The following is a 26,474-nucleotide window of genomic DNA, read 5'->3' on the forward strand; positions in this document are numbered from 1 at the left end:
GAGCTCGGAGTAGAGCCGCTGCTCCTCCGCGTCGAAAGGAGTCAGCTGAGGTGGTTCGGGCATCTGATAAGGATGCCTCCCGGACGCCTCCCTTTAGAGGTGTTCCGGGCACGTCCAACTGGGAGAAGGCCCCGGGGTAGACCCAGAACGCGGTGGAGGGATTATATCTCCCGCCTGGTCTGGGAACGCCTCGGGATTCCCCAGGAGGAGCTGGAAAGTGTCGCCGGGGAGAGGGATGTCTGGGTCAATTTGCTTGGACTGCTACCCCCGCGACCCGACCCCGGATAAGCGGAAGAAAATGGATGGATGGATGTTTGAAATCTCTGAGAAAACTAAAATTTCTGGAAAAATTTCAGAAAAAAATCAGAAAAAAATCAGAAAAAAATCAGAAAAAAATCAGAAAAAAATCAGAAAAAAATCAGAAAAAAATCAGAAAAAATTGAAGAAGAGTCTCCAAATATTTGTGGCAAATGTTATCACTTTCCTAAGGGTTTTCCACATTTATAAAAACGAATTCCCAAAGAATTCCAAAGTTTTCAAAGACAATTTACAGTATAAGTTTCCAAATATTTCAACTAAAGTTTGACATTTTTGAAAAAAACAAATTTTGGCAACATTTTAGGAAAAAAATCAAATAAATTGTGGTTTTTTTTAGATAAAATGTTTCAAATATTCCCATATTTTTCCTTAAAATTTCTAAAACATATTCCCAAAAATTCTTGACCTATTCCTCGAAATTCCAAATAATTTTCTACAAGTTTCCAGTGGATTTTTTTAATTTTTAATTTAACTTTTCTTATTCAAATTTTCTCATAGACAGATACAAATCAAACAGATTAATACATACACAAAAAAAGACATTTAGGAGGTTGGAATCAATCAGCAACAATGTAAAATATGCAATTTACATTAAGATAAACTACCCCTGTAAAAAAAAAATATATTGAATATAGAAGAGAAAAAAAATATATATATATATAATAATAATAGAAACAAAACAAACAAACAAACAAACAAAATACAGTGGATGTTTTTTTTTAAGTTTTCTGTAAGTTACAGATAAAAAATTCTTGAATTTTCCCCAAAATTTTTAATGGAAATTTTGGAAGATTTTTGAAAAATGTTTTACTGAGTCATTTTCGTAATTTCTGTAAATTTTCTTTCAACATTTTTGAAAATTGCATAAAGTTAAGGAAGAAAATCAGGGCTCCAGTTGCCCTGTCTGGTGGTTTAAGCATGCGCCCCATGTACAGAGGCCATTGTCCTCTACATAGATATCGCTGGTTCAACTCCCGGTCCCAACCCTCAGCTGCATGTCTTCTTTCACTCTTTAATCCCTAAATGTCGTGTCTCTTTTCAGCTGTCCTGTCAAAAAGGCAAAAAAGCCCAAAAAGTTAAGGAAGAAAGTCACCAACAAATTCCAGACATTTTTTGATGAATGTTTCTGAAAATTCCCCAAAGGTTCCCCAAAATTTGTAAAAATTAAAAGCTCAAACATAGATTGTGTTCACTTGATTTTGCTTAAAAATCATAAAAAAAAACGATTATCATCACTATAGTTGTGAATTCATGAGGTCAGTGGGTTATGTTTCTGCAAATTTTTCCCAATTGCTATTGGAAGTATAGAGCTGAATAAATCACATACTGTTTATATTATTATGATAAAACTGAAACTCTGCACAGCCACTTTTTAAACAGTCAAATACTGTATTTCTCTTCATGCATTCTGCAAACTGGCATTTCTTTTAAAGGCCAGAGAAAGAGAAAGGAGCGTGAAGTCAACGTGTGTGCAGCTGACACACTGACTGTTATTGGTAAAGACAGAAGAGAAGCAGTGAAAGACAGGAATAGTCAGAGCTGCAGACTGTCGATTTACCATGAAGTGTAACAGACTGAGTCAAACATGGCAGCCAAACTAAACAGTTCAGCTCGTCCTGAACGGAGTCCCAGACTTCTTCAGCTGATACTCTCTCAGATTCAGAAGTGCAGATGAGGGGTTTAATATTTTAAGATATCATGCATCAATTTTAGAAGTTTTGATCAAATATTTAATCTCAGATTTGTGTTTTGAGGAGCCGTTTGATTTTGATTCATCTGCGTATCACAGGTGATCTGGCTCTGCTCTTTCAGGTTCACCCCTCAGTGTGTGTCCATTATTACAGCAGCACTGAGGGTCATTATTAGCATGTAGTCCAGCACTGTGATGATGAATGTCTCTGTGTTGATCTGTGTGTTTTGCTGATGCTACATTAAAGACCAGCACTCTGATTTCTTTAGAAGCTGCAGAGCTGGGTGATAAATTAATCTGCCTTCCTTGAATCAATGTTTGGCTTCACACACACACAAACACACACAAACACACACACATGAACACTCACACTCTGCTTGTCTCAGGTGGCGTTTGTACTAAGAGCCAGTCTATCTTCCGGCGTGTTGCTGCCAACCTTTTGTGTTTCCTCTGGTCAATACACAAACACAAATATTTATCCAGAACAAAACTGACAGCCTGAACTCAGCGCCGATGTTTACCGTGATTCATTCATCTGCAGTCGTCTCCGTGCTGCGGAGACGAGCTCTCTGAATCCCACAAACACTTTGGGAGTCACTGTTGGAGGCAGATGCCTTCAGGCCTCTTCTGTCTGTATCTCCTCCACAAGACAAACACTTCTCCCATAATGCAACTGTGTTTACTAATCCCAGGATTTCTTGGCCCATCTGTGTGAAGGCAGCCTTCCAGTGTGCCTGTGTTTTAACAGCTGCTACATGAATATTAATGGTTATACTCAGTAAATATGTACTGTGGAACAATGTAGAAATATTGCAGTAATGTTATTTGCTCCGTAGATGATCAGTTAGACTTTATGATTTATGTTTTCCTCCATGTTGAGGGTTTTTTGAAACGCAGCAGCTGTTGCTTATCCGCTTGTTTTGTTCACAGGGGAAGCCTGTTGGGACTCCGGACGCCGGGGCCTTCTTCCGTGTCATGTCTGAGCACGGAGTGTCGTCCATGTTTACAGCACCAACTGCCATCCGGGCCATCCGCCAGCAGGACCCCGATGCTGCAGCAGGGAAAAAACACCCACTGACCAGGTACACAGCAAACACTATGCATGAGAAATCACTTAAACTAGGACTGAAAAACTGTTGTATGCAGAGTTTATGTAAGAGATGATGTGAAGTGAACGGGCTGGTCTGCAAAGAGAATCCTGAGAGGGTGAGCAGGACGCTCTGTCTCACCCTGGAGGGATTCAAGTTTGCAGACTGATTTTAATTTGCAAGATTATGCAAAATCCAACTTCAGAGACTTCACCAGACGCTCTGCAAAACTTGGTAAACAATCCAACATTTTATAAAAGTATTATGATTAATTACATGAAAACACTGATTGATTTGAGCTTTTGGAAAACCTAAATGATAATGAAGCTCCTTCAGGCGGTTCAGTAAGAAAGATGGATGAGAAGAATGTGATTGAAACGTTTATTGAGAGATGGAGTAATCTTCTTAATGCATCATATTTGGCATCATGTGAGACGTAAAACAAAGATTAATTTTACATCTTCAGGTCGTTAGACTGATCATTGTTTGTTTTCTGACAGCTGACTAATACACAGAGCTGATCTGATAAACTTTAAAAACCTTAAAGGGATATTTCTGTGTTTTTGAAGCAAGCTAGGCAGTTTTCTGCAGATGGAGCCGATGCAGCCTCGTAATTTGGCTAGTTTTGAGAGACTCTGACCCGAGCACTCATCTTGGTTTAGGTGTACGCTCTGCTGAAGCATTTTTCAGCACTTCACTTTGCCATCAGAAAGCCTGTTTGTTTTTGCACTACTCACGGACGTGCTCTTCAGCTTGCAGTGCACTGATGTTGCAAACGAAGTGCAGGACAGGTCAAATGCACCTGTCATCACCATGAGTATATAAAACACAACCTCACTCACTGTAGTCATTTAAACACTTGTTGTAAAAATTTGAAATGAGGGTGCAATGCATCCTTTTGTGCCCTTGCAGAACTCGGCATGAGCCAGAGGGTTTGTGGTTAAGTAGAAAGCAGTATTCAAACTAAGGCCCCATCAGTGATTTATTTATAGATACCATGCAAAAGAACAACATGCAACCTAAAAATCTATTAACATAAAGAATTGAGAATAACTAAACTCACTGCAGCATAAATCCTGCTGAACATACTCCACGGTTTCCCACAGTTTCCCACAGTTGACTGAATGCATAGAGGCATGCATCACCAATTACCAGCATGTAGCTTTAATTGCCATCCTTACAGTGTAGGGCATCCAAATCATTCTACATTCTGTAAAAAAACAAACACAGATCTGTTGCACCTGCAGTGCACTGATGTTGCAAATGACGTGCAGAACAGGTCACAAGCACCTGTTGTGACAATGGATGTATCAAACACGACCAGACTCACTGTAGTCATTTAAACCCATGCTGTAAAAAATATTGCAAAAAAAAAGAAAGGATAACTTTTGCGTCTATTCAAGTGAGGATGCAGAAATTTGAAGTGAGGGTGCGATGCATGCTATTGCGCCCTTGCAGAACTCGGCCTGAGCCAGAGGGTTCATGGTTCAGTAGGATGCAGAGTCAAGGTGCTAAAGTGAAGACCCCATCAGTGATTTATTTACAGGTGAAACCAGAAAACATGCAACACAACAATATAAAGAATTGAGAATTATTAAACTCACAGCAGCCTAAATCCTTCAGAACATACTCCATGGCTGAATATATAGAGGCATGCATCACCAATTACCAGCATGTAGCTTCAATTGTCATCCTTACAGTGTAGGGCACCTAAATCATTATACATTCGGTAAAAAAACAAACACAGGTCTGTTTAAGATCTGTGTTTCCGCCTGCAGTGCACTGATGTTGCAAATGACGTGCAGGACAGGTCACAAGGACCTATCATGACTTTGGATATATCAAACACAACCAGGCTAACTGTAGTCATTTAAACACTTGCTGTAAAAATGAGTGCAAAAAAAAGTTATTGTTATGCATCCATTCAAGTGAGGGTGCAGAAATTTGAAATGAGGGTGTAATGCATGCTTTTGCGCCCTTGCAGAACTTGGCCTGAGCCAGAGGGTTCATTGTTCAGTAGGATGCAGAGTCAAGGTGCTAAAGTGAAGACCCCATCAGTGATTTATTTACAGGTGCAACCAGAAAACATGCAACACAACAACATAAAGATTCGAGAATTATTAAACTCACAGCAGCATAAATCCTTCAGAACATACTTCATGGCTAAGTATATAGAGGTATGCATCACCAATTACCAGCACTTGTTCTCAGCCGTCTTCCTTACAGGGATGGGAACCCAAATCATTATACATTCGGTAAAAGGACAAACACAGACCTCTTTCAGATCTGTGTTTCCGCCTGCGGTGCACTGATGTTGCAAACAACGTGCAGAACAGGCCACACACATCTGTCATGACTACGGATGTATCAAACACAACCTGACTCACTGTAGTCATTTAAACACTTGCTGTAAAAATGAGTGCAAAAAAAAGTTATTGTTATGCATCCATTCAAGTGAGGGTGCAGAAATTTGAAATGAGGGTGTAATGCATGCTTTTGCGCCCTTGCAGAACTTGGCCTGAGCCAGAGTGTTCATGGTTCAGTAGGATGCAGAGTCAAGGTGCTGAAATAAAGACCCCTTCAGTGATTTATTTACAGGTGCAAACAGAAAACATGCAAAACAACAACATGTGGACTAAAAATCTATTAACATAAAGAAATGAGAATAACTAAAATCATAAATCCTGCAGAACATCCTCCATGGCTGAATACAGACGACTTAATATATAGAGGCATGCATCACCAACTACCAGCGCTTAGCCCCAAACATCAACCTTACAGGATTGGGGACCCAAATCATTATACAGTAAGAAACACCCCCCCACAGATCTGTTTCAGTAGATAGTCAAATTTACTGCGGTACTTGAATGCATCACAACATGCTCAATTTTCACTGTATGGGTTGCATATAAAGGAAACACACTTCAATACTGTCACCAGCTCCCCTCCCCAAGACATGGTAGTGATTTTGACCGCAGTGATGATGTCATGGAAAGGTTAAAAGGCAGGTAGGTTTGTTTGTAGACAAACAACTTCACTCCTGACTTTATGGCGTGCTGCAGCGATGCAAACTGAACACAAGAAAGCTCATCTTTAACAGAAGACATCACGCTGCAGTCGGTGCAGCTCGCTGTCTGATCGCCTGCAGAGCATGAGCATTGTTAGTTTGATTGCTGTCTCATACATTAACAAAGGAACAACACAAACAAATTACAGCGTCTGCAGGAAGCAGCCAGCAGAAGTGAAGTGAAGGAGACTCTGTTTTTCCTGTGTCTGTCTTTGAAACCTCGGGGGTGACGTGTTAAAGCGCATCATGGCTGAAGGTGCTCCGTGCAGCCGGTCCAGCCTCACATTAGTCTCCGGCCATCTGTTGATGCACAGCCCTCCATCACCTCCTCTGCTCCCCTCCTTCACCCTCAGCTCGACCCGCTCGGCTGTTAATCAGGATTTATACCAAACAACAGCAGGTCACTGTAGCCCACTTGCATTAAATCAGAGCACATGAACGAGTCCTGCTCCTCAGGTAAAGGTCGTCTGTAGCTCAGAGTTAAAAACAAACATTGTTCATGGTATTACTTTGGCTCCGAGAGTCAAATACCTGCTGAGATTATCACAGTTATTAATTATTTGGTGCAGTGCAGACACACCTCAGGGGTCGGTGTGTCAATTCACTGCCTTCATTTTGCTCTGCAGTCTGAAAATGCCTCTAAGCACACAATCATAAAGCAATTCTGAGCGAGGATGACCTTTGGCCTCGGTGAATCATTCAGTAACTCCAGCATTGTGGGCTGAATTTGCCAATCTTGGGCTGTTAGTGCTTCTGAATGCATAGCAGCTTTTTAAGATGCTGTTATGGTGTTTGATGCGATATGTTTGAGTCCAATATTAGGCGGCATTCGTCCTTTTGGGTGTCGACCCGGACACAATCAGTCATTTAGGCGACATGCTGTTTCTCTGTAAGCTTTCGTGTTAATGTGTCGTTTCCCCTTGGAGGAGGAGGAGGAAGAAGAAGAGGAGGAGGAAGAAGAAGAGGAGGAGGAGGAGGAGGAGGAGGAGGAGGCAGGTTGCTGAAAGATTGCTGCATTTCCTTATGACGCTGAGGAAAACATTTCAGCGTGACACGGGAGGAAATACAGAGGAAGCAATGAAACATGGATTCATTTCAGAGCGGGGTGGTTAAACACTTTGTCACGCCTTCACTTGTATTTATTTACTTTAGATTTACAGCCAGAAACACAGGTTTAAATAGAGGAAAACATGATTTATATACTCTGAATTACGCCTGCACAGAACTGGAAACACATGCAGTTTTGAGATGTGATCATCAGACAGATTTAGTGCATATTGGCTATAAACCAGGTTCTATGTCTGTCTCTGGTCTTTAAGTTTTGCACAGTTCCAAGAGTTTATGTCCAAAGAGGAAAAATGAAGCTAATGGAAAATGCAACAAACTGCAGTTCCTCATATGTCCACTAGAGGCTGCCTCCAAAAGCCCACAGAGCTCCATTAACACCAATGTTAACATGTCCATCTTTACAGCAGAGTTAAACATGTTTACAACTCAGTCCAAAAGACAGTCTAGGTCTCTATACCTCATATCTAGAGGTTATATCTTTTATAACAACAAGAAAAATGCCTCAAGAATCCAAATCAAGGGGCGCTGGTGGCCTAGCGGTCTAAGCACCCCACATACAGAGGCTGCAGTCCCTGTCGCAGAGGTCGCAGGTTCAACTCCCAGCCGGTGACCATTTGCTGCATGTCTTCCACCTCTCTCTACTCCCCACATTTCCTGTCTCTCTTCAGCTTATACCTTGATTGTAGTTGTTTTTGTCTCTTTTAAATGGCACCTAATGAGGACTGCACCTTTCAATTTAGTTGTACTTGTTGCATTGACAACAAAGGCATTCTATTCTATTCTATTCTAGCTGTCCTATCAAATAAAGGCAAAAAAGTCCCCAAAAATATAACTTAAAACAAAAAAAAGAATCAAAATCAAATGGAATTTTGAGATTCTGAAAAATGTGTTGTCAGTGCAAAAAAAGAGAACGCCCTCAGCATCAGTCGCAGTAACTTTTGGAACACAGCCGCGCTCATCAGTGTCACTTCTTCATCCCCAATCAATCAGAATCAAGAAGGGGCGGGGCTTCTGGTATCACTTTGTCAGCAGCAATGGCGGAGGTCCATATGGAGATACACTTGTATCTTCCAGGTACAATTTCCACATATAGAGCTGCTGCTAATGCTCTGACATGATTTCTATCAATAGTTTTGTCGCTTCTTGGTAAAATGTAGTTAAAATAAAGTATACAGAGAATTTTAAACAGTCATAATGATCACTGAGGGAAGCTAAGTTAATGCAGGACAGCAGAGAGAAGCACTCTGAAATTGAAGTCATGGACGCCTTAGTGGACTCAGGCTCTAATCTGAGGGTAGCTGATAGGTAACTTCATCTGGTTGCATCAACATGGTGTAAGAGTACGGCCATGATACTCCGGCCTCCATCAGGTGGAGAATTAGTTGCTTCCACTGAATACAATCTCTTATCTAATGTAATAAAGTCAGACGTTTGTGGTGAGTGTTCTATCTCACGGCTGTTTGGTGTAGATGCACGTGAAGCATTCATCAAAGCACAGTGCAGAGAGTTGGATCCATATATAGTCTGAATTGAATCACAGATGCACGTGTCAATAAACCCAGAGCTGGTCTTAATGAAAGGTGTGCTGATTATCAAACACATCATTTCATGCTACAGAGGCCGTCTGCAGTTTATTGACACAGTGAGACATTAACTCTGCTGCTGTAATAGCTCTGGACTCTTATCAATGTGCAGGGGCCATATGACTTGTCAGTGTGGATGTGAAAACTGCTACATTGAGAGTCTGGCTGTGGGCCTTGTCAGAGGCTGTGACAGCTGCAGCGCTCTGCATAAATGTAGCATGACAAAGAGGGCAGACGCTCTGTCAGGAGTGTTTTCGAAGGAGGGAGGACTAACTCAACGCGGAGGTCTACCTCTATATAAACAAGTGACAGAGTGCAGGACTCCAGTCGAGGGAGCTTTCGGGTGCACAGTGAAAGCTGGTGTTTGCAAGTTTGTTTACCTCTTTCTTCAAATAAACTTCAGAGACAACATCAGAGTATGCAGACGGCTTGTCTGGTGCTTTAGATGCAACGCTATGAAACACTTAGATGTGTCCAGATCAAAAGTGGAGTGGGTCTTCTGCCTTGATTTGACAGGACAGCTGCAGACAGAAGCAATGTAAGGCAGGGGAGAGTGGGATAGACATGAATCAAAGGGTCAGAGCTGGGAACTGAACCTCAAACTGATGCTCTGAGGACTGCAGCCTCTGTCTCTGGAGCACCTGCCTCTTACTCCTAAGAGCAGAACTAAAACATTTGGTGACGCTGCTTTCAGCCACTACGCTCCCAAACTATGGAACAGCCTGCCGGAGGATCTGAGAGGAGCTGATGGAGATATTGAGACTTTTAAACGTAAACTAAAAACATATTTATTCAGTCTGGCTTTTATGTAGGGTTTAACAATTTTATTACCTACCTTTTATTAGAATATTGATTTAAATGTTGCTTTATTATTTTAGTAATTTTAACTGTTATCTTATTCTATTTTTATGTATTTATTCATTCATTTATTTAATTTTATTTATCCACTCAGTTTTATTGATATTTTTCAGCCTTAGTTTTATTTTTCAACTCTTATCCTTACCTTTTAAATCTATTTATTTTAACTATTTTTATTTCTTAATTTTGATGCTTTAACTTATTTTAATTACACATATTTTATTTTGGTGTGCATTGGTCTCTATTTTATTTTATTTTTATGTTGTTCTTATTTTTAATTTGTATTTTTATTAGTTTTATTATTATCATTATTATTATCTTCCACTAAAATGTCTTAGCATTGTCTCATTTCTGCTTCTTTCTTGTTTTCAATCGCTGTAAAGCACTTTGGGTTGCATTTTATTTGTATGAAAGGTGCTATATAAATAAAGCTTGATTGATTGATTGATACTTAAACTCTGTAACACTGACCCCCCAGAATCAACCCTACGCATGCTTGCAGCTTGTAGACTTCAAACTTGTGACAAAAGGTCATCACACGGATAACCTTCACTAATGAGAACACGCTGTTTCCTGCTTCAAGGTCTCACTGTAAAGATAAGCTTTATCTTTACCTCTGTGAATGGTAGATGGAAGTTATTGGCTCTGACGTGTCGGTGGGATCTTTGAAACGTGACTTAGTTCCTTTGAAGTCTTGCATCTGGAAAGATCAGAGAGTACCAAAACATCACATGAAATCATACCTTGTGTTCCCAAATACCTGAAGTAAATGCCAGACTCTGTTTGTCCTCCTTCTGCACACACCTGAAGGAGTTTATCTTGGAACAGATTTAAGTCTAAAAATGAACTTTGAGCTCAAGTGTTGCGAGAAACAAGGCTCAAGACGTGCATCAGAAAAAATAGGTGCGCCACATTCGCTTCCTCCAAAACCAGTAACTGACCAGGCATTTGATTTGTACGGACGGGTCCAGACCATGCTGTGCCTCTCATAATGGGAAACTGGTAATCTTAATATCTTCAAAATTGCCATGTTATGAAAAAATTCACCCCCTGTACAGTGGGTGCTGATGGAGAAATGAGCTATCCAGACTAGGAATGTAAATTTCAAGTATTTTCAGTCAGCTGATTTACATCCAAACATGCTTTAAACTTAAAACACCTCCCTGATAGCTGAACCAAATGAGACCACATGATGTTTGTTCCATGTGATAGGAAATCAAAGGGTTAACCCTAACCCTAACCCTAAACCCTAACCCCTAACCCTAATCCTAAACCCTAACCCTAACCCTAATCCTAATCCTAACCCTAACCCTAAACCTAAACCCTAACCCTAACCCTAATCCTAACCCTAACCCTAAACCCTAACCCTAACCCTAAACCCTAACCCCTAACCCTAAACCCTAACCCCTAACCCTAACCCTAAACCCTAACCCTAACCCTAATCCTAACCCTAACCCTAAACCCTAACCCCTAACCCTAACCCTAAACCCTAACCCTAACCCTAATCCTAAACCCTAACCTAATCCTGTGTAATTTTAGCTTTTGCTTGAAAAGTGGCCCAACAGATTTGTGTCATTCAAATCCTCTTAGCTTAAATCTTTGAGGGGCTAAAAACAAAAAATGATGTGTGTCTTAAGTCATGATTGAGTACAAAGAAAAGAAAATGTGCTTCACTGAAATGCTGAGATAAATTTAAAGCAGCCTGTTGAACTCTGAACTTAAGTTTGTGTGAAGAACACAGAGTCAATAGTTAAACGTAGTCAACAAAGGATTCACTTGTTATCGAAGCTGAACTCTTTTAGTGTTTCGCAGGGCATCCTATCTTGTTTTTTATCATTCTTTTATTGAAAGTCTTTTAACATTTTCTTTCATTTGCTGGTTTAATGGATTGTCTGTAAAGGACAGAAACATCCATCCATCCATTATCTTGACCGCTTATCCCATTAGGGGTCACGGGGGGCTGGAGCCTATCCCAGCTGGCTTAGGGCGGAAGGCAGGGTACACCCTGGACAGGTCGCCAACCTATCACAGGACTAACACAAAGAGACAGACAACCATTCATGCACACACTCACACCTACGGGCAATTAAGAGTGATCAATCAACCTGAGCAAGTTTTTGGATTGTGGGAGGAAGCCGGAGAACCCGGAGAGAACATGCAAACTCCACACAGAAAGGCACCCGCCCGGCCGGGGATTTGAACCAGGAACCTTCTAGTTGTGAGGCACCAGCGCTACCCACTGCACCACCGTGCAGCCCAGGACATAAACAGTCTGAATAAAATAGTTAAAGTCTACTTTAAGATTATTGGAGTCCAGCTGAAGGACTTGAGCTCCCTTTGGAAGAAACATGTGGTCCAGAAAGCCAGAGGAATAATAGATCAGCCTGGCTGAACTGAACTGAACTGAACTGAAGCCAATCGTTGTTTTGGGATGGTCCTTTTAGTGCCCAATCAGATTTCAATTGGGGGCATCTACACCCCTGGCTACTTTAAAGTTGCATTTTCTCCATCCCTGAAAGTAAAGTAAACCGTCTTTCCGATCCCGTCTTTCTGAAATCAGTACACAGATGTTTACACTCTCCATCTCATGACTCAGTTCGGTCCTTGAGCTTGGGCTGCAGCCAAACCACCCGCCCTCCCACCGCCCCCCCCCCCCTGTGGTCACAGCGTCTAATGTGAATCCTCCAAAACGTGAACTCGTTCTGAACTCTGAAGCAAAACTTGCAAACCGCAGTGAGCGAGAATTGTCCTTGGATAACAAGAAGCCGAGTAGTGGGAGAGTAATGTGGTTTAGCTGGAACATAAGGTCACCGCCTGAGCGCTGAGTAAATCAGTCACTTACTCCACATGTTGTTCAGCCGGATCCCTGCAGAGCCGAATCATCCTGACAGCTGAATGATGTACGCTGTTAATCCTCGAGCTTTATTATACTGCGTGATGTACTTCTTTTGAATTTCATACACTCAAGGCATTTATCCTTAAAGCCTTTACAATGAGAGAAGCAACCTTGATCCACACAAAACACAAGGTTAGAGCTCCACTGTGGGGGAAGTGGTGCTTATGGCTTCCTGTCCTGAAGTCTCAATGAATGTAAAACTGAGAAAAAGGAGAATATTTGATAGGATGTATGGCTGAAATCCAGATACATGAATAAAAAATGCAACCATCATTGAAGGGAAATAGTTTCATTATGACTGATCTGACTGGAGGACGGGTGAGTTAAAGCTGGATCGGACTTAATCAGAGGGGCAGACGAAGTGCTGACAAACAATAACACAGTATTTACATTATTATCCACTCAGTGAGGTGACTTCATATATCATGGTGGTGTAGCCCATGTAAAGCAGTCCCAGTGTAAGTGAAAACCAGGGAAACCAGCCTGCATAACATCCCAGAGAGCAAAGAACAATCAAGTCAGAGAGCCATGCTTGAGGACAGAATGAAATATTACCCAGAGAGACAGAAGAGAAGAGAAGCTTCGATTCAGAGGAGAGAGAGTGACATGATAAAAACTGTCTCTGCTACAGAAGACCGAGTGTGACTTCAACTTTTGATTGGACTTGGAAGGTCATTTCACCAATCGTGAGAGGTGCAGACTGGTGGTGAGTGATGGCCAGCACTCGTTTTTTGGGGTAAAAACGGAGGATCATGTGTGGCTAGCTCTGTGGCCTGGACTTATAGGGGCTTACAGATCTCCTCACACAGCCTTTGCAGGGTTGTGAATCAGATATGAGCAGCCATGGGCAGCCATCAGAGGGAGTTTGAGAGATAAAATGATGTGGGAGAAATCAGGGAGGCTGGAGACAGACACCGCAGTGTTTTGGGTCACTTGTAGGGCACGGAGGGAGGGTTTCATGAAGCCGGGCTGATGCTGTTTCCCAAACTGGGAGGAAGCTGAAGAGGGAGGGCAGACTTTGACTAATCCAGATGTGTTGGTAAGAGTTTATGAACTCCAGGTCCTCCATGATTCAGGGATCCAACAGTTTAACAAACTCATGTGTGCCTACCTAAATCAACCATCAGATGTCATCGTCAGGTACAGGTTGAATGTGTGCAGGGTAGGTGATGTGCAAAATGTGTGATTTGTGGTTGTTTTGCTTTTTTGTTTCTCTTCTACAGTTAAATATGTGAAATTCAAGTCAAATCACATCACATTTTATCTTCACATTCCATAGGGTATCTTGTGAATCATATTGTATCGTATTGCATCATACTGTGTCATATCGTATTGTATCGTAACGTATTGTATCGTATTGCATCGTTTCGTATCACCCTGTATCTACTGTATATATTGTATCTTATAGTATGCTATAGTATCCCACGGTATCATATCATATCATAAGATATTGTATCGTATTGCACTGTATTGTATAGATTCTCACCGGAATGTATCGTGGCGCATTGTATCACACTTTGTCATAGCGGATTGTATCGTATCATATCCAATCCACAACCTCCGGGGGGAATTTTTTCGTAATTGGGACAATTTCGAAGATATTGAGATTACGAGCTTTCCATTACTTTCCATTCCAGCTGACTTGATTGACAGGCGGGAACACTGTAGCTGTTGGCGAGGACGCTCAAAGCCCGCCTCTTTACGTCACACTCGCTCGACAGCAGTTAAGTTGAGTTCAACATTTCCAATATGGCTCCCGCCGATGATTGGCCTCAAAACAGCGCTTCAGAAACAGATGGGTGACGTCACGGATACTACGTCCATTATTTATACAGTCTATGGTCATTTTGTATACAATATACGATATCATATTGTTTCGCGCTGAATCGTATCTCATTGCTTCGTATCATCCTGTATCTTTCGTACTGTAAATATTGTATCTTATAGTAATCATATCATATCATATCATATGATATCGCACCGTATGTATCTCGCTAGCACTTATCCATGATAAATAAAAATCATCTACTAGATCTTCAAATCTGCAGACGTGGGGAGTAAAACCGACCTTTGTGTTTATTAAGACAGCCTACAACTAGCATGCCTCCCTCCTAAGCTCCTTGTTAGCACACGTGTGCAGGGAATGAAAAACAGAGGAGGGGTTGAGTTGTATTTTATACAGTCTATGGGCTGAACAAGCTCCGAGCTCTGACTTCCTGTTACAGACCGGATAGCGTATGACGTATGAAAAACACTGAAAACTGAAACGGCTTGTTTCAGCACACATTTACAGAAAGGTGTAGAAATCAGAACAGGGGCAGAATGGATTTTTTTCATTCTCAGGGGGTTTGTAGACATGCCAGGGAAACATATTTCAGGTAAAAAACCATTAAAAAGTCAATTTTGCATGATATGTCACCTTTAAAGCTGTTCAGTAACTGCATTAAATAGCAAAAGAAGAAGAAAACATGAGCAATAGTTGCTGGAAATACACCTGTAGAGCTGTGAGATTCAGAAAAGGAGAACATCGAAGGGACTTGAGCATGGCTGTAAAATATAAATAGACAAATCACCCTGCTGCGTCACAGAAACACTCGGGCTGCCAGTGCTCGCTTCCATCAGCACCTCGCCCCGCTGCTGGTTAACACTCCTGCAACACAAACAGACCTTTAACAGGACAGCAGTTTGGTGGAGTGTCTAGTTCCCTGGAATCACCTTTTCATCATTAAGATGTTGAATGACTTCACCTAAAGCCCCCAAAACACAACTTATCTGCTCTGTGCCTCACTGTCATCCTGTGGCTGAGAGGTTGTTTAGAGAATAGAGGTGTCTCGGGGAGTAAAATCAGCTTTCTCCTGTCTCCAGGTAGAGAAACATCCAACTTTGGATGCCTTTGAGATGAAAGTCATGAAAGTCACGTTTAAAAGAAGAGGTTTAAGGACTCAGCTGTTTGAGACTCTGTAGAGATGAGGTTCAAAGCAAACACGTACTCACGTCTGCTGTCCTGATGAGTCTGACTGTGAGGAGGCAAACCATCACGCAGGACGCAGAGATCCCTTAGTCAGCAGAGGTGGCAAAAACTATCTGCTTGACATTGTCAGAGGTAATTTAAAGGATGCTTCAGTCACGGCTCAGATCACAGGGAGAATGAAGAGGAGGGCGCGCTGCCTTGAAGGCGAAAACATTCTCCTTTTAGAAATATTGCATGAGCTCAAAGTCACTTCTAAGAGTATCAAAAGAAGTTCTGAGGCGTAGTTTAAAGATGCACATATCTCAGGATATTGGTGCACACGTCAGTCACGCTGAGACATGTCTTGCTTTCTTAAAGCGGCTGAGATGTTCTATATTTATTTTTTTCCATGCAGGTTGCGGTCGTTGTTCCTGGCAGGAGAGCGCTGCGACGTGGAGACTCTGGAGTGGGCAAAGAGGAGCTTTGGGGTTCCTGTCCTGGATCACTGGTGGCAAACTGGTAGGTGTCTTTTTCTTCAAGTAGAGTCCTGAATCAGAAACCTTTTTTGTTTCCTGTTTTTATCCCCAGGACTTTGATGTAACTCTTGCATGCACCTGATAGATATCACCAACAACATGTGATGTCCTCTTGCTTCTCTATGTCTCTGTTAAAGCATCACATAACAGTTTAACCAGCATAAGGCGTTTTTCAACCAGAGGAACTTTAGCCCAGAACTACATGCATTTCGACCAGTGGACCCAGGGTCTAAATTTAGTTCAGGGGTAGATAATCTCCCACCTAGTACTTCTCAAAGGTCCCGGGACTTTCGGGGGGCAGGGCCTGCAATGCTGAACGTGTCTGATTGGTAGATTAACCTCAGTGTTTTTATTCCGCCTGCCGTCCACAATAACAACACACACATCTGTGATTCACTTGATTTCTCTTTCTTTCATTAGTTTTTATTTGTTCTATCTTTTTTGTATGTGTGTGTACTTTTCAAAAGAAGAAGCTGTGATTCTCTTGATTTAGCAGCTTGTAACAGTAGTCTTCTCTCAGCCCACCGTGAATGCGTCTCTCCCGGTGTTCCGGTTTTAAAAGTGACCCTGTAAACTGGAGACCTTCAGCTGAACGTGTCAGTGTTTGTGGAGTTTACACAGCTGTTGAAACACAGAGGGAGTTCCTGGGAATGCAAACTAGTTTAGTTTTTATTAAGATTTCAAAATATCCTCATCAGATATTTAATGATCGTCTAAAGACGTTTATGAGTGATGCATCCGGCTGAGAGTCTCCAGTTAACAGGGTCGCTGTTTAAACCAAAACACCGGCTGATCTCTGCCACGGCTTTTTGAGTTCAAAAGGATTTTAAAGCCGTGTTGAAACGTCTTTGCTACTCGCGCTTATCTCCTCTCACGTGTTGATTCATTCATTGCTTTTTCCATGTTTTTAACCGCAGGCGCAAAATTTTCACTTTTTTTCAAGTTATTTCTGCTTTTGGAGCACAATTTCAAATTTGAGGAAAATTTGTTTTTTCGACAGGCTCTGGGTCAATTTTTTTGTCAAATTTTTTTTGGTCAAATTTTATTTTTTCAAAAAAAAAAAAAATTCAAAATTTATTTTTCAAAACATTTTTCGTCAAATTTTATTTTTCAAAAAAAAAAAATTTAAATTAAAAAAAAAAAAATTCTAGTCAAATTTTTTTTTTTTTTTTAAATATTCAAATTTTTTGCTTATAAATTTCAATTTTTTTTTTCAAAAATTTTTTTGTCATTTTTTTTTGTTCCAAATTTTTCCAAAAACCATTTTACAGTCATTGTTTTTTCCATGACTGTACTAAAGTGTCGCCCTAACACGCTGTAAGAGAAGCTGCCTTTTCACTGGAAGCACTTTATCCTCAAACTTCAGGGATTAAGCTCTTATGATACGGAGAAGCTTTTCAAGGACCCGGAGTGCTTATTAGTGTGAGCTGTATATGATGTTTTAATTTAACTTGATCCTTCAGACTCTATCTCTCCTTCGGCTTATCACTGAGACTATACAAGTGGTGTATTTAAGTAAAGCTTGACCTTGTGGAGAGGCAGAGCATTACAAAACCTCTTCCTCCCAAAAGCCTGTCGTCATTCTGAAGCTCTTTTTATGACTAATCGCCTCCACTCACTTTTAATTTCTGACTCATTTTCTCTGGGAATAAGCGCCATGATTCTCACTAGATGTTTGAACCTTAATAAGATGGGGATGTGCAGATTACTAACAAATTTAAGGAACTCAAACTGAGCACCATGACTGAGAGTGAAGGTGCTAAGAGAAATGGAAAGGCTCCAATGCCCGGGACAATAATGAGACTTTTTTCCAGCGCTACAACCATTTATAATTCATGCCACTGAGGCACAGCAGACATCCTCGCTCCAAAGTCAGCCATGGTCAGGTGAGAAAACTCCCAGAGAGCGTTTAAACAAAAGGTTTGATTGGCACTGCCTTCCAGCAAGTTCACTAGTGTTTGATTGACTTTGCACCCAGATGGGAGGCTGAGTAACCAAACGACAAGATAAAGGAAAAAAACAATTCCTGCTCCCTCTGTGTACACCTTGTCCGTCATTTCAGGAGGTGAAATTGAAACTGCCTCCCCCTCTGAAGCCTTCTTTGAGTCATACTCCTTTATAGCACTGTGAAGAAGTCACACAGATATATAAGACAGAGTCTGTTTTTGGGTCTCTCAGAGGGAAAAGGTTTAAACTGTCTTCCTGGGTGACATCTTCCTCTGCGTTCAGCAAGTTCATGACGTGTGGGTTCTCTTTCTATTGACATCTGATCTCAAACTTTGCAGCCTGACAGCTTTGACAATTGTGAGGAATGAGCTAGGGATGCAACTTATTTCTGAGTAATTTCAACAGAAATGTTAATTCTTATCAACTGACCTGTCGAAAAGTAAGAAATACTTTGTAGAGTGTGGCTACCACAGAGCTAGCTCCACCCAACTTTCACAAACTCAAGTTTTCACAATGTCGCGTATGATGCGCAATACAGAAATTTTGGGCCAATACTGACAAGATTACCAATATTTTTTGCCTTGTTGTATTTCAAAATGTGTAGTTTATACACACCATATCAAGCTTCCCTATTACTCACATATCCACATTAGGGATGTTCTGAATCAGCTAATATCCCAGTCATTTAAAAGGAAACTTAAATTCTGACTAACGGACTGGTCTAAAGGTTTAGAGAACAATCAAAACTGACCCCAGCTAAACACAGGATCACAGAGTCTGCAGGTAAACTATATTGGATTGATTTGCAGAGTGTATCTACCACTGGCAGATCTAGCACCACCAGCCTTCAGTCCTCCTTGCAGGTTATCGTCATCATGCCTGTGCTGGTTCCTCATGTCTCTAGTGGAGTGGTTATATGTCAGTTCAACCAGACACAGTCTACATACAACTTTATCTCCATTTACTAGATCAACATACTGACAAACCACGCCGTGCTACCAGACGACATCTGTCACCTGTGCTTGTTTGCATCCAGGTAGTAGAGCTTTAGAGCATCATGGGAGCAGACATTAAACAGAGCTACAGACCCACTTAGTGGAGGGAGGATGCACTACAGCTTAGCAAAACTTGCGGCCAACATTTTGGGTTTACATTTATAAAAATACTATTAATTAAGAGACAAGTGATTCTGGTGTTGACTAGCAAGATTGCAAGAGTCTAATCGTTTAGTTGACTAAACACGCAAATCGACTTTGGAGGAACCGAGTCGCCAATAAAGCCAGAGGGATAATTGGCCAACCTGGACACATCAATCAATCAATCAACCTTTATTTGTAGAGCGCCAAATCACAACAAACGTTATCTCAGGATGCTTTTACAAACATAGGAGTTCTAGACCACTCTATGTCAAATTATGAACAGAGACCCAACTTCAAGACAGGGTAAGACTCAGTCTGACCCCACCTTAATCCACCATGAGCATTGCACATCGCAGTGTTTAGCTAGTTACAATGGCGAGGAAAAACTTCCTTTTAACAGGCAGAAACCTCGAGCAGGACCAGACTCATGTTAGACAGCCATCATGCCTCGACTGAGTTGGGTCTGGAAAGACAGATAGAGGGGAGTAAGAGAGAGTCATCCTAGCAAAGGAGTTCTCTTTCATGCCCTCAGGGCGGCGCTACCTCACTCCTCCTAGAAAACAGATATACTAAAAGTATTTTATTCCTTCTGTGAGCAGTTTTTAACAGTTAATAACAGATTGTCCATGCAAAGTTGTGAAGTTGTGCATTTATAAGGTGGTTCTTAGTATTTATTCCTCACTACTGTCTTTAAAAAAAAAAGTTTTTTTAGTCTATTTTGATTTAGTCTTTTACTCTTTATGACAAGCCCCATCATGCACTGTTGTTGTCACTGACATGTTGACTGTTGAGTGTTGTTTGTCTGGTTCTTAGTGTTCGTGTTGTTTATTGAAATGCTGGTACAATGCAAACCAAATTGCCCTTTGGGATTAATAAAGTTCTCTAGATCTGAATCTGATGCTTACAGATGCATCATGCATTTGTGCTGGTCACTTGTCGTCTTAATTTGAGGAGTCTCTTCAATCAAACCAACACCAGGTTTATTTACTCAGTAGTGTACCACTGTAATTTTTTTTTTTAATGCATGGTTTTCGTCTTCGATCATCATCTTTTGGGTAAAATACTGTGATGCAACAAACTACCTCTCTCTCTGCGTACCAGCATATTGGTTACACCAGTCGTTCCAATCTTCCTCTTAACCTCCACAGTAAACAAAACAGAAAGTTCCTGTGGTTTTCACACTCTGTTGGTTTCCACTTAAACATTATTTCAGTAATGTAAGGTTAATCTGCCTTTTCCCTTTTTCTCTTTAGAACTCCATTAACACAGTCAACATGTCTGTATTTTGCTCCAGTGCACTTCTGATTTATGTGCCGCAGCTTGCAGAGGTTGTTCAGTCTTAATTTGAAAGGCCTTCGAGGGTCGGCCCTTTGACTTGGTGTAAATTAGAAACATTAGGGCGAGTTTGCAGCTTCCTAAAGTACGTTGATCACTTTCTTCACCCTGTTCTACAACAAGTGCAATGATACTGAAGCCCCGCCCCTCCTGTTAATTCTGTTTATTGTGCTCTCAGAGTATCAGTGAACTATGATTAATGTGTCAGCGCTCACGAAAGAGAACAATCGGGTGTCACTTTGTTTGGTAATATCCTGCCAGAGCGAATGGCGGATCGATGCCGGACAAGACGACATCTCTGTGTTAGATTTGGAATCAATACTGTTGTCGGGCGGCTGGAGAGCCATCGACCTTGAGTTTGTACACGCAACACTCTCTGATCTGAGAGCAGATTAGTCCGCTCTGCTGATCGGTCTCTGCTGGTTCAACGAGAGTGTGAGAAACTCAATATTCACATATCGCAAAATACACACCATGGATCCAGGATCTAGAGTTCATGAGCTCTGACCTGCTGCGTTCTCTTTATGTATGCATATTGAATTCTGGATTAAAGCTTCATCCTATGGAGTCCATATTTAAAGGCTGAATACCTCATAACGATCGTATATAACCGTGTGTGCAGCGTCCGCACTGGATCTGAGCCAGGCTGCTCCTGACACGCAGCATGCTTCATTCATCCCTCGTCTGTAAATGCATCGTACATGTTATTTCCACTCTGTCATTTACTCTGGAAGTCACACATGATTTCAGTGTTTCATGTAATGACAGGATTTGATCTGTAAACACAGCCACCAGCTAATCTTTGTTATCTCAAGGCGCTGTGCAAATACAGACTGGTTGATTGGTCAATTGATCTGGCCTCCTCCAGGTATCTTATCCACAAACACACTTTTCCTTGTAGTACACACAGAGGCTTGTCCCACCCCGCCTCCTCCAGCTCTCTCTGCCTGGAGTTTTTACTTTCTTCATCCACACAGATGCCAAAATAACACAACTCCTTTTTTCAAAAGATTCACTCAGGATTTCATTCCAACTACAGGTGAGCCACCTGTGGAGGACACTTGTTATTAATGATGAATCAACATTTGTTGTGTAGACTGCAATGCCAGTATGAATAAGGCCTAGATTGTTCTGTTATTTGGTATCTGAGAGAAGATGTTGTTGTGTTTGTTAGGGTTCGAAAAGAGGAAGACAACACTAATGTAAATGGGGAATTAGAAACCAACGGGCAGCTCAGGTAAAATGTGATTTTCATTCATCATTAGGCAATTGTAAAATCACAAAGGTTAAGACCACAAGGCTAATTTCCTTCGGATATAGCAGATATTAAAAAAGGAGGCCAAAGCAAGGTAACTGAGGACTTGTTAGCTGACTAAACCATTACACTTAATCACCCTCAGTAGTGGTTCCATTGTGCCGGCCATATGTTGTATCTAAGCTGTAGTGCAGCCTCTCTCCACCAGCTTGGAGCTGTACCTCTGGTTAATGTCTGCTCACATAATGCTCTAAAGCTCTACTACCTGGATGTAAACAAGCACAGGTGACAGATGTCATCATGCAGCACGGCGTGGTTTGTCAGTATGTTGATCTAGTAAATGGAGATAAAGTTGCATGCAGGCTGTGTCTGGTTAAACTGACATATAACCACTCCACCAGAGCGATGAGGAACCAGCACAGGCATGGGGACGTTAACCTGCAAGGAGGACTGAAGGCTGGTGGTGCTAGATCTGCTAACTGTAGACACACCCTGCAGGCTAATGTGACATCATTTACCTGCAGACTCTGTGATCCTGTGTTTAACTGGGGTCAGTTTTGATTGTTCTCTAAACCTTTAGACCAGTCTGTTTGTCAGAATCTAAGATTCCTTTTGAATCACAGGGATATTAGCTGATTCAGAACGTCCCTTATACAGATATGTGAATAATAGGTAACCAGCACAGGCATGAAGACGTTAACCTGCAAGGAGGACTGAAAACTAGTGGTGCTAGCTCTACTAGTGGTAGACACACTCTGCAGACTAATGTGACATCATTTACCTGCAGACTCTGTGATCCTGTGTTTAGCCTTGCTTGGAAAATTGATGATATGATCAATACTATCAGGATAAACACTCGAACGTTTCTGCACTTTACTCTAACTATTCTATTCTGTGCTAATCTAACTATTATGTGCTTCTGTATATACTTTATTTTATTTTATTTTATCTTATTTTATCTTATTTTATTTTTAAAATTTTAATTTAATTTAATTTTACTTTATTCTATTCTATTCTATTTTATTTTATTTTATATTACTTTATTCTATTTTTTTATTTTAATTTAATTAAATTTAAATTTGCTTTATTCTATTCTATTCCATTTTGTTTTATTTTGTCTTATTTTATTCCATTTTTTAAATTTTAATTTAATTTAATTTAATTTAATTTAATTTAATTTTACTTTATTCTATTCTATTCTATTTTATTTTATATCATTTTATTTTATTTTTTAATTTTAATTTAATTAAATTAAATTTTAATTTGCTTTATTCCATTCTATTCCATTTTGTTTTATTTTGTCTTATTTTATGCCATTTTTTAAATTTTAATTTAATTTAATTTAATTTAAATTTACTTTATTCTATTCTTATTCTATTTCATTTTATTTTATCTTATTTTATCCCTTCTTCTTTTAATATCTAATTTTCTTACATACTGTTTATAAGAGCTCTGTAATGCCAGAACATCCCTCCCCTGGATATATAAAGTATTTCTGATTTTGAAAGAAAATATCTCAAGGAAGAATCATCCAGCATGTAAGAAAATCCAAGTGTAGACCACAGTGTTATGCTGTTCTGTTCTTTTTAGTTGCTTAGACACTGACTGTATTCATCTCGTACATTGTGTTCTCCTTCTTGCTCCTACGGTACAATCAGGTTTATTTAGAGGCGTCCAGGCCTACCACTGAGCTTGATTAATACATTGTCAGCAGTGTTCAGAGCTGACGTGTTTACCAACGCTTCTCTTTCTTTATATTTAACGGCCTCACTTATAGAGACGGCACGGATCAGTACTGAGGGACATGCATCACGAGCGGTGACCATCCAGCCTCTAAATCGTGACACACGTGCATTCACAGAGAATCAAATCAATCACATTGCAGAGAGCACTAACAGCAGTGAGTTCCCTCCCTGTGGTATTTTTATACTCAGTTTAAATATCCATATACTGATCTTTAATTATGTAAGGCTTAGGATGAGCAGAGCGGGGGAGTGCAGGGAGGCATGTGGGCAGCAATGCACACAGGCAAACGCAGGATTATGACATTAATACGCCTTTAGGTGCTTTGTGATTTAGCTGTTTACTCTGTTTTAAAAAAAACACTTCTATCCTCTCTACCTGTAGCTCCAGTAAAGATTGTGTCTGACTGAAGGAGCACCTGAATGGACTATGCTAAACTCTCCCCAGCAGCCTGAGATGTTGAATCCCATCCTTCGGCTTGAACAGCGGTGTTTGTTTCACCGTCGGGTTTGAATCTCACGTCCTCTCACAGCCACACAAAATCCCGTCACACTCTGTGGCTCTCCCAGCCAGGTGATTTATTGAGTTTGGAGGAAAAAAAAAAAAAAACCTCTGGCGTCCTCTTGATTTCTGTCTCCATGTGTAAATCCCATTGGATTCTTCACCCCCTGCTAAACTCAATAACTGGCAGCTGGCGGGCAGCGCTGCAATCCAAATGTGTTCTCCGCTTTTTCACGGTACAGCGGGTCACTCCCGGTCTAACTTGCTTTCACTTCTCTTTCTTTGTGAGGCAGTTTGACCTGAAATATGTGGAGTGACAGAGTCTGCGGTGTTATACATATTCATTACATCATTGTTAGTTTGTGCTTTCTGTCTGGAGTCACAGAATTAAAAGAGGTCAGTTTATCCTAAGCTGTTTAAAGGAGAGGAACTATTCAGGCAGATACAGGTAAGTGTGGTGTCAGAGAGTAGTGCTAAAACAAACAGGCTTTCTGATGGTGGAGTAAAGCTCTGAAAGTGTTCTAAATGGAGCGTAAAATCACTCCGACATTAGAGTTTGGGTTGGAGTTTCTTGAAATGAGCTGATCTCGTCTGCAGAGGTTGACAGCCCAGCTTGTGTGCCGTCTATGGCTATACTTTGAAGGTATTGGGCCACCAATAAGATGCATTGTGACCTGATCTCTCAGACTGTGTTAAACCACGTGTCTCTGGTGATGGGGGCAGCTGTGGCTCAGTGATAGAGTGGGTCGTCCTTCAATCAGAAGGTTGCTTAACGTCTCAGCTCCCATGGTCGGGAACCAGTACAAAGTTTATGCAGAAGTTCAGTGGCTCATCAGTGACTGCCAGTCAGAGTCTTACGGCCAAATTCCACCAGACCCGTGTCCAGTCCATCTCCAATCTGTCATGGCGCCGGATCTGATAGGTTTCAATTCTAATCAATGTGTTAACTTCCACTGTATCCACTCCGTTGCGCTTCGGCTGCGTCCCTGATCCGGCACGCCAGAGTCTACTATTTTTGCTGGATGCTGGAGCACGACGCATCAATCTCAGCAGAGCAGATGGAGCGGGACAGGAAGTCAGATTTCACCAAAACCAAATGAAAACATCCAGTTAATTTTCAGAATAAAACACTCTGTGTTATCACCGGATCGTATTTCACTTAACTACAACAACAAACTGTCATGATGAGCGGAGCCAGGCCTGGAGTCAACAGGTCAGAGGTTTTCAGAGGACCAGAAGGACAACATGGATGAGAAGAGGAGGAGGAGAATCCTTGATTCAGTGATTGCCGTGGGAAAACCTCGGTCACATGACTCCAGCTGTCCACCGGTCCTGCTCCGTGCTCTCTCGTCCGTCAACACCCGTGACAGCCTACATACAATGTTATCTCCATTTACTAGATCAACATACTGACAAACCACGCCACACTATCTGTCAGCTGTGCTTGTTTACATCCAGGTAGTAGAGCTTTAGAGCATCAAGGCAAAAGACATTAACTGGAGCTACAGTCCTGGCTAATGTTGACTAACGAGGATGACGATATTTAATCGTTTAGTTAACTACATGTGCACATCCTTAAATGTAGTGACCATCATCTCTCTGGTAATACCCGCCAAACTGGTTTTGGGGATAGCTCTTTATACCCATCAAACAAAGGGAGAAACTGGCCTGAAGTTAATATATTTATTTGTCAGATACCTCGGTCACATGACTCCAGCTGTCCGGCGGTCCTACTCTGGTCTGCGTTCTGAAAATGCAACCGATGGGTGTTGACGGATAAGAGAGCATGGAGTGGATTGGAGATGGACCAGACTCGGGCCTGGTGGAAGTCCCGTGTTAGACATGCACTTTAATTTAAAAAAAATGTGCATTGTCAAGAAGTGCGATTGATGAACTGCACTGTAATGTGCTGTAAATATAAACATGGAGAAGACAGGCGAAACGTTGTGAGCGTAGTCATGCAGTTGCCTGCCAACTTGAAAAATGTCTTCAAATGAGGCGGAGAAAAAGAGATGCTTTCTACCCTTGTTGAAGACTCAATTCTTATAGGTGGAGAACAGCAGAATTGATGGTGTGTTTTGTACAGTTTGTGGATATTTCCCTGCAAGAGCTGATCCAGGGGTTCGGTGTTCAAAGGGACAGAACTATCTCATGACAACACCAGGCAGAAGGAGCTTGCAGTGAGCACACACGTAAACAAATTGCACTTAAAGTGTTCTGCAGAAATGTTCTCATTAAGATAGATCTCTCAGCACTCTCTTAGCATATATTAAATGTATTTAATATAGGTGTTCAAGGTGTTAAAGTTCAAGTTTCTGAAGCCTTTTTCTTTCTTTAAATATCCAGTCAGCTCGATGTTATAAATTTAAGGCTTGCTCATGTTTTGGAAGAGATGTTGGCAGCAAGAAAATCTGCCTTCCATTCCAGGTTTGCATGATGATTTCTTGTACCACACATGTTTTTACAAAGTATGCACTTAGCATATGCATGCATACAAATG

The 26,474-nt window shown here is 41.1% G+C and overlaps 1 protein-coding gene across 1 annotated transcript in view; it reads left to right on the forward strand.

The window, feature by feature from the left end:
* Positions 1-26,474, forward strand: part of acss3 (acyl-CoA synthetase short chain family member 3) — a 74,144-nt gene that overhangs the window by 15,788 nt on the left and 31,882 nt on the right. The window contains exons 8-9 of the mRNA XM_034673356.1: positions 2,939-3,090; positions 15,934-16,037. Of these exons, the coding sequence (XP_034529247.1) occupies positions 2,939-3,090; positions 15,934-16,037 (256 nt within the window). The remainder of the gene's footprint in view (positions 1-2,938; positions 3,091-15,933; positions 16,038-26,474) is intronic.

This window comes from Notolabrus celidotus, chromosome 21 (assembly GCF_009762535.1).
Source record: "Notolabrus celidotus isolate fNotCel1 chromosome 21, fNotCel1.pri, whole genome shotgun sequence".
Taxonomy (NCBI): domain Eukaryota; kingdom Metazoa; phylum Chordata; class Actinopteri; order Labriformes; family Labridae; genus Notolabrus; species Notolabrus celidotus.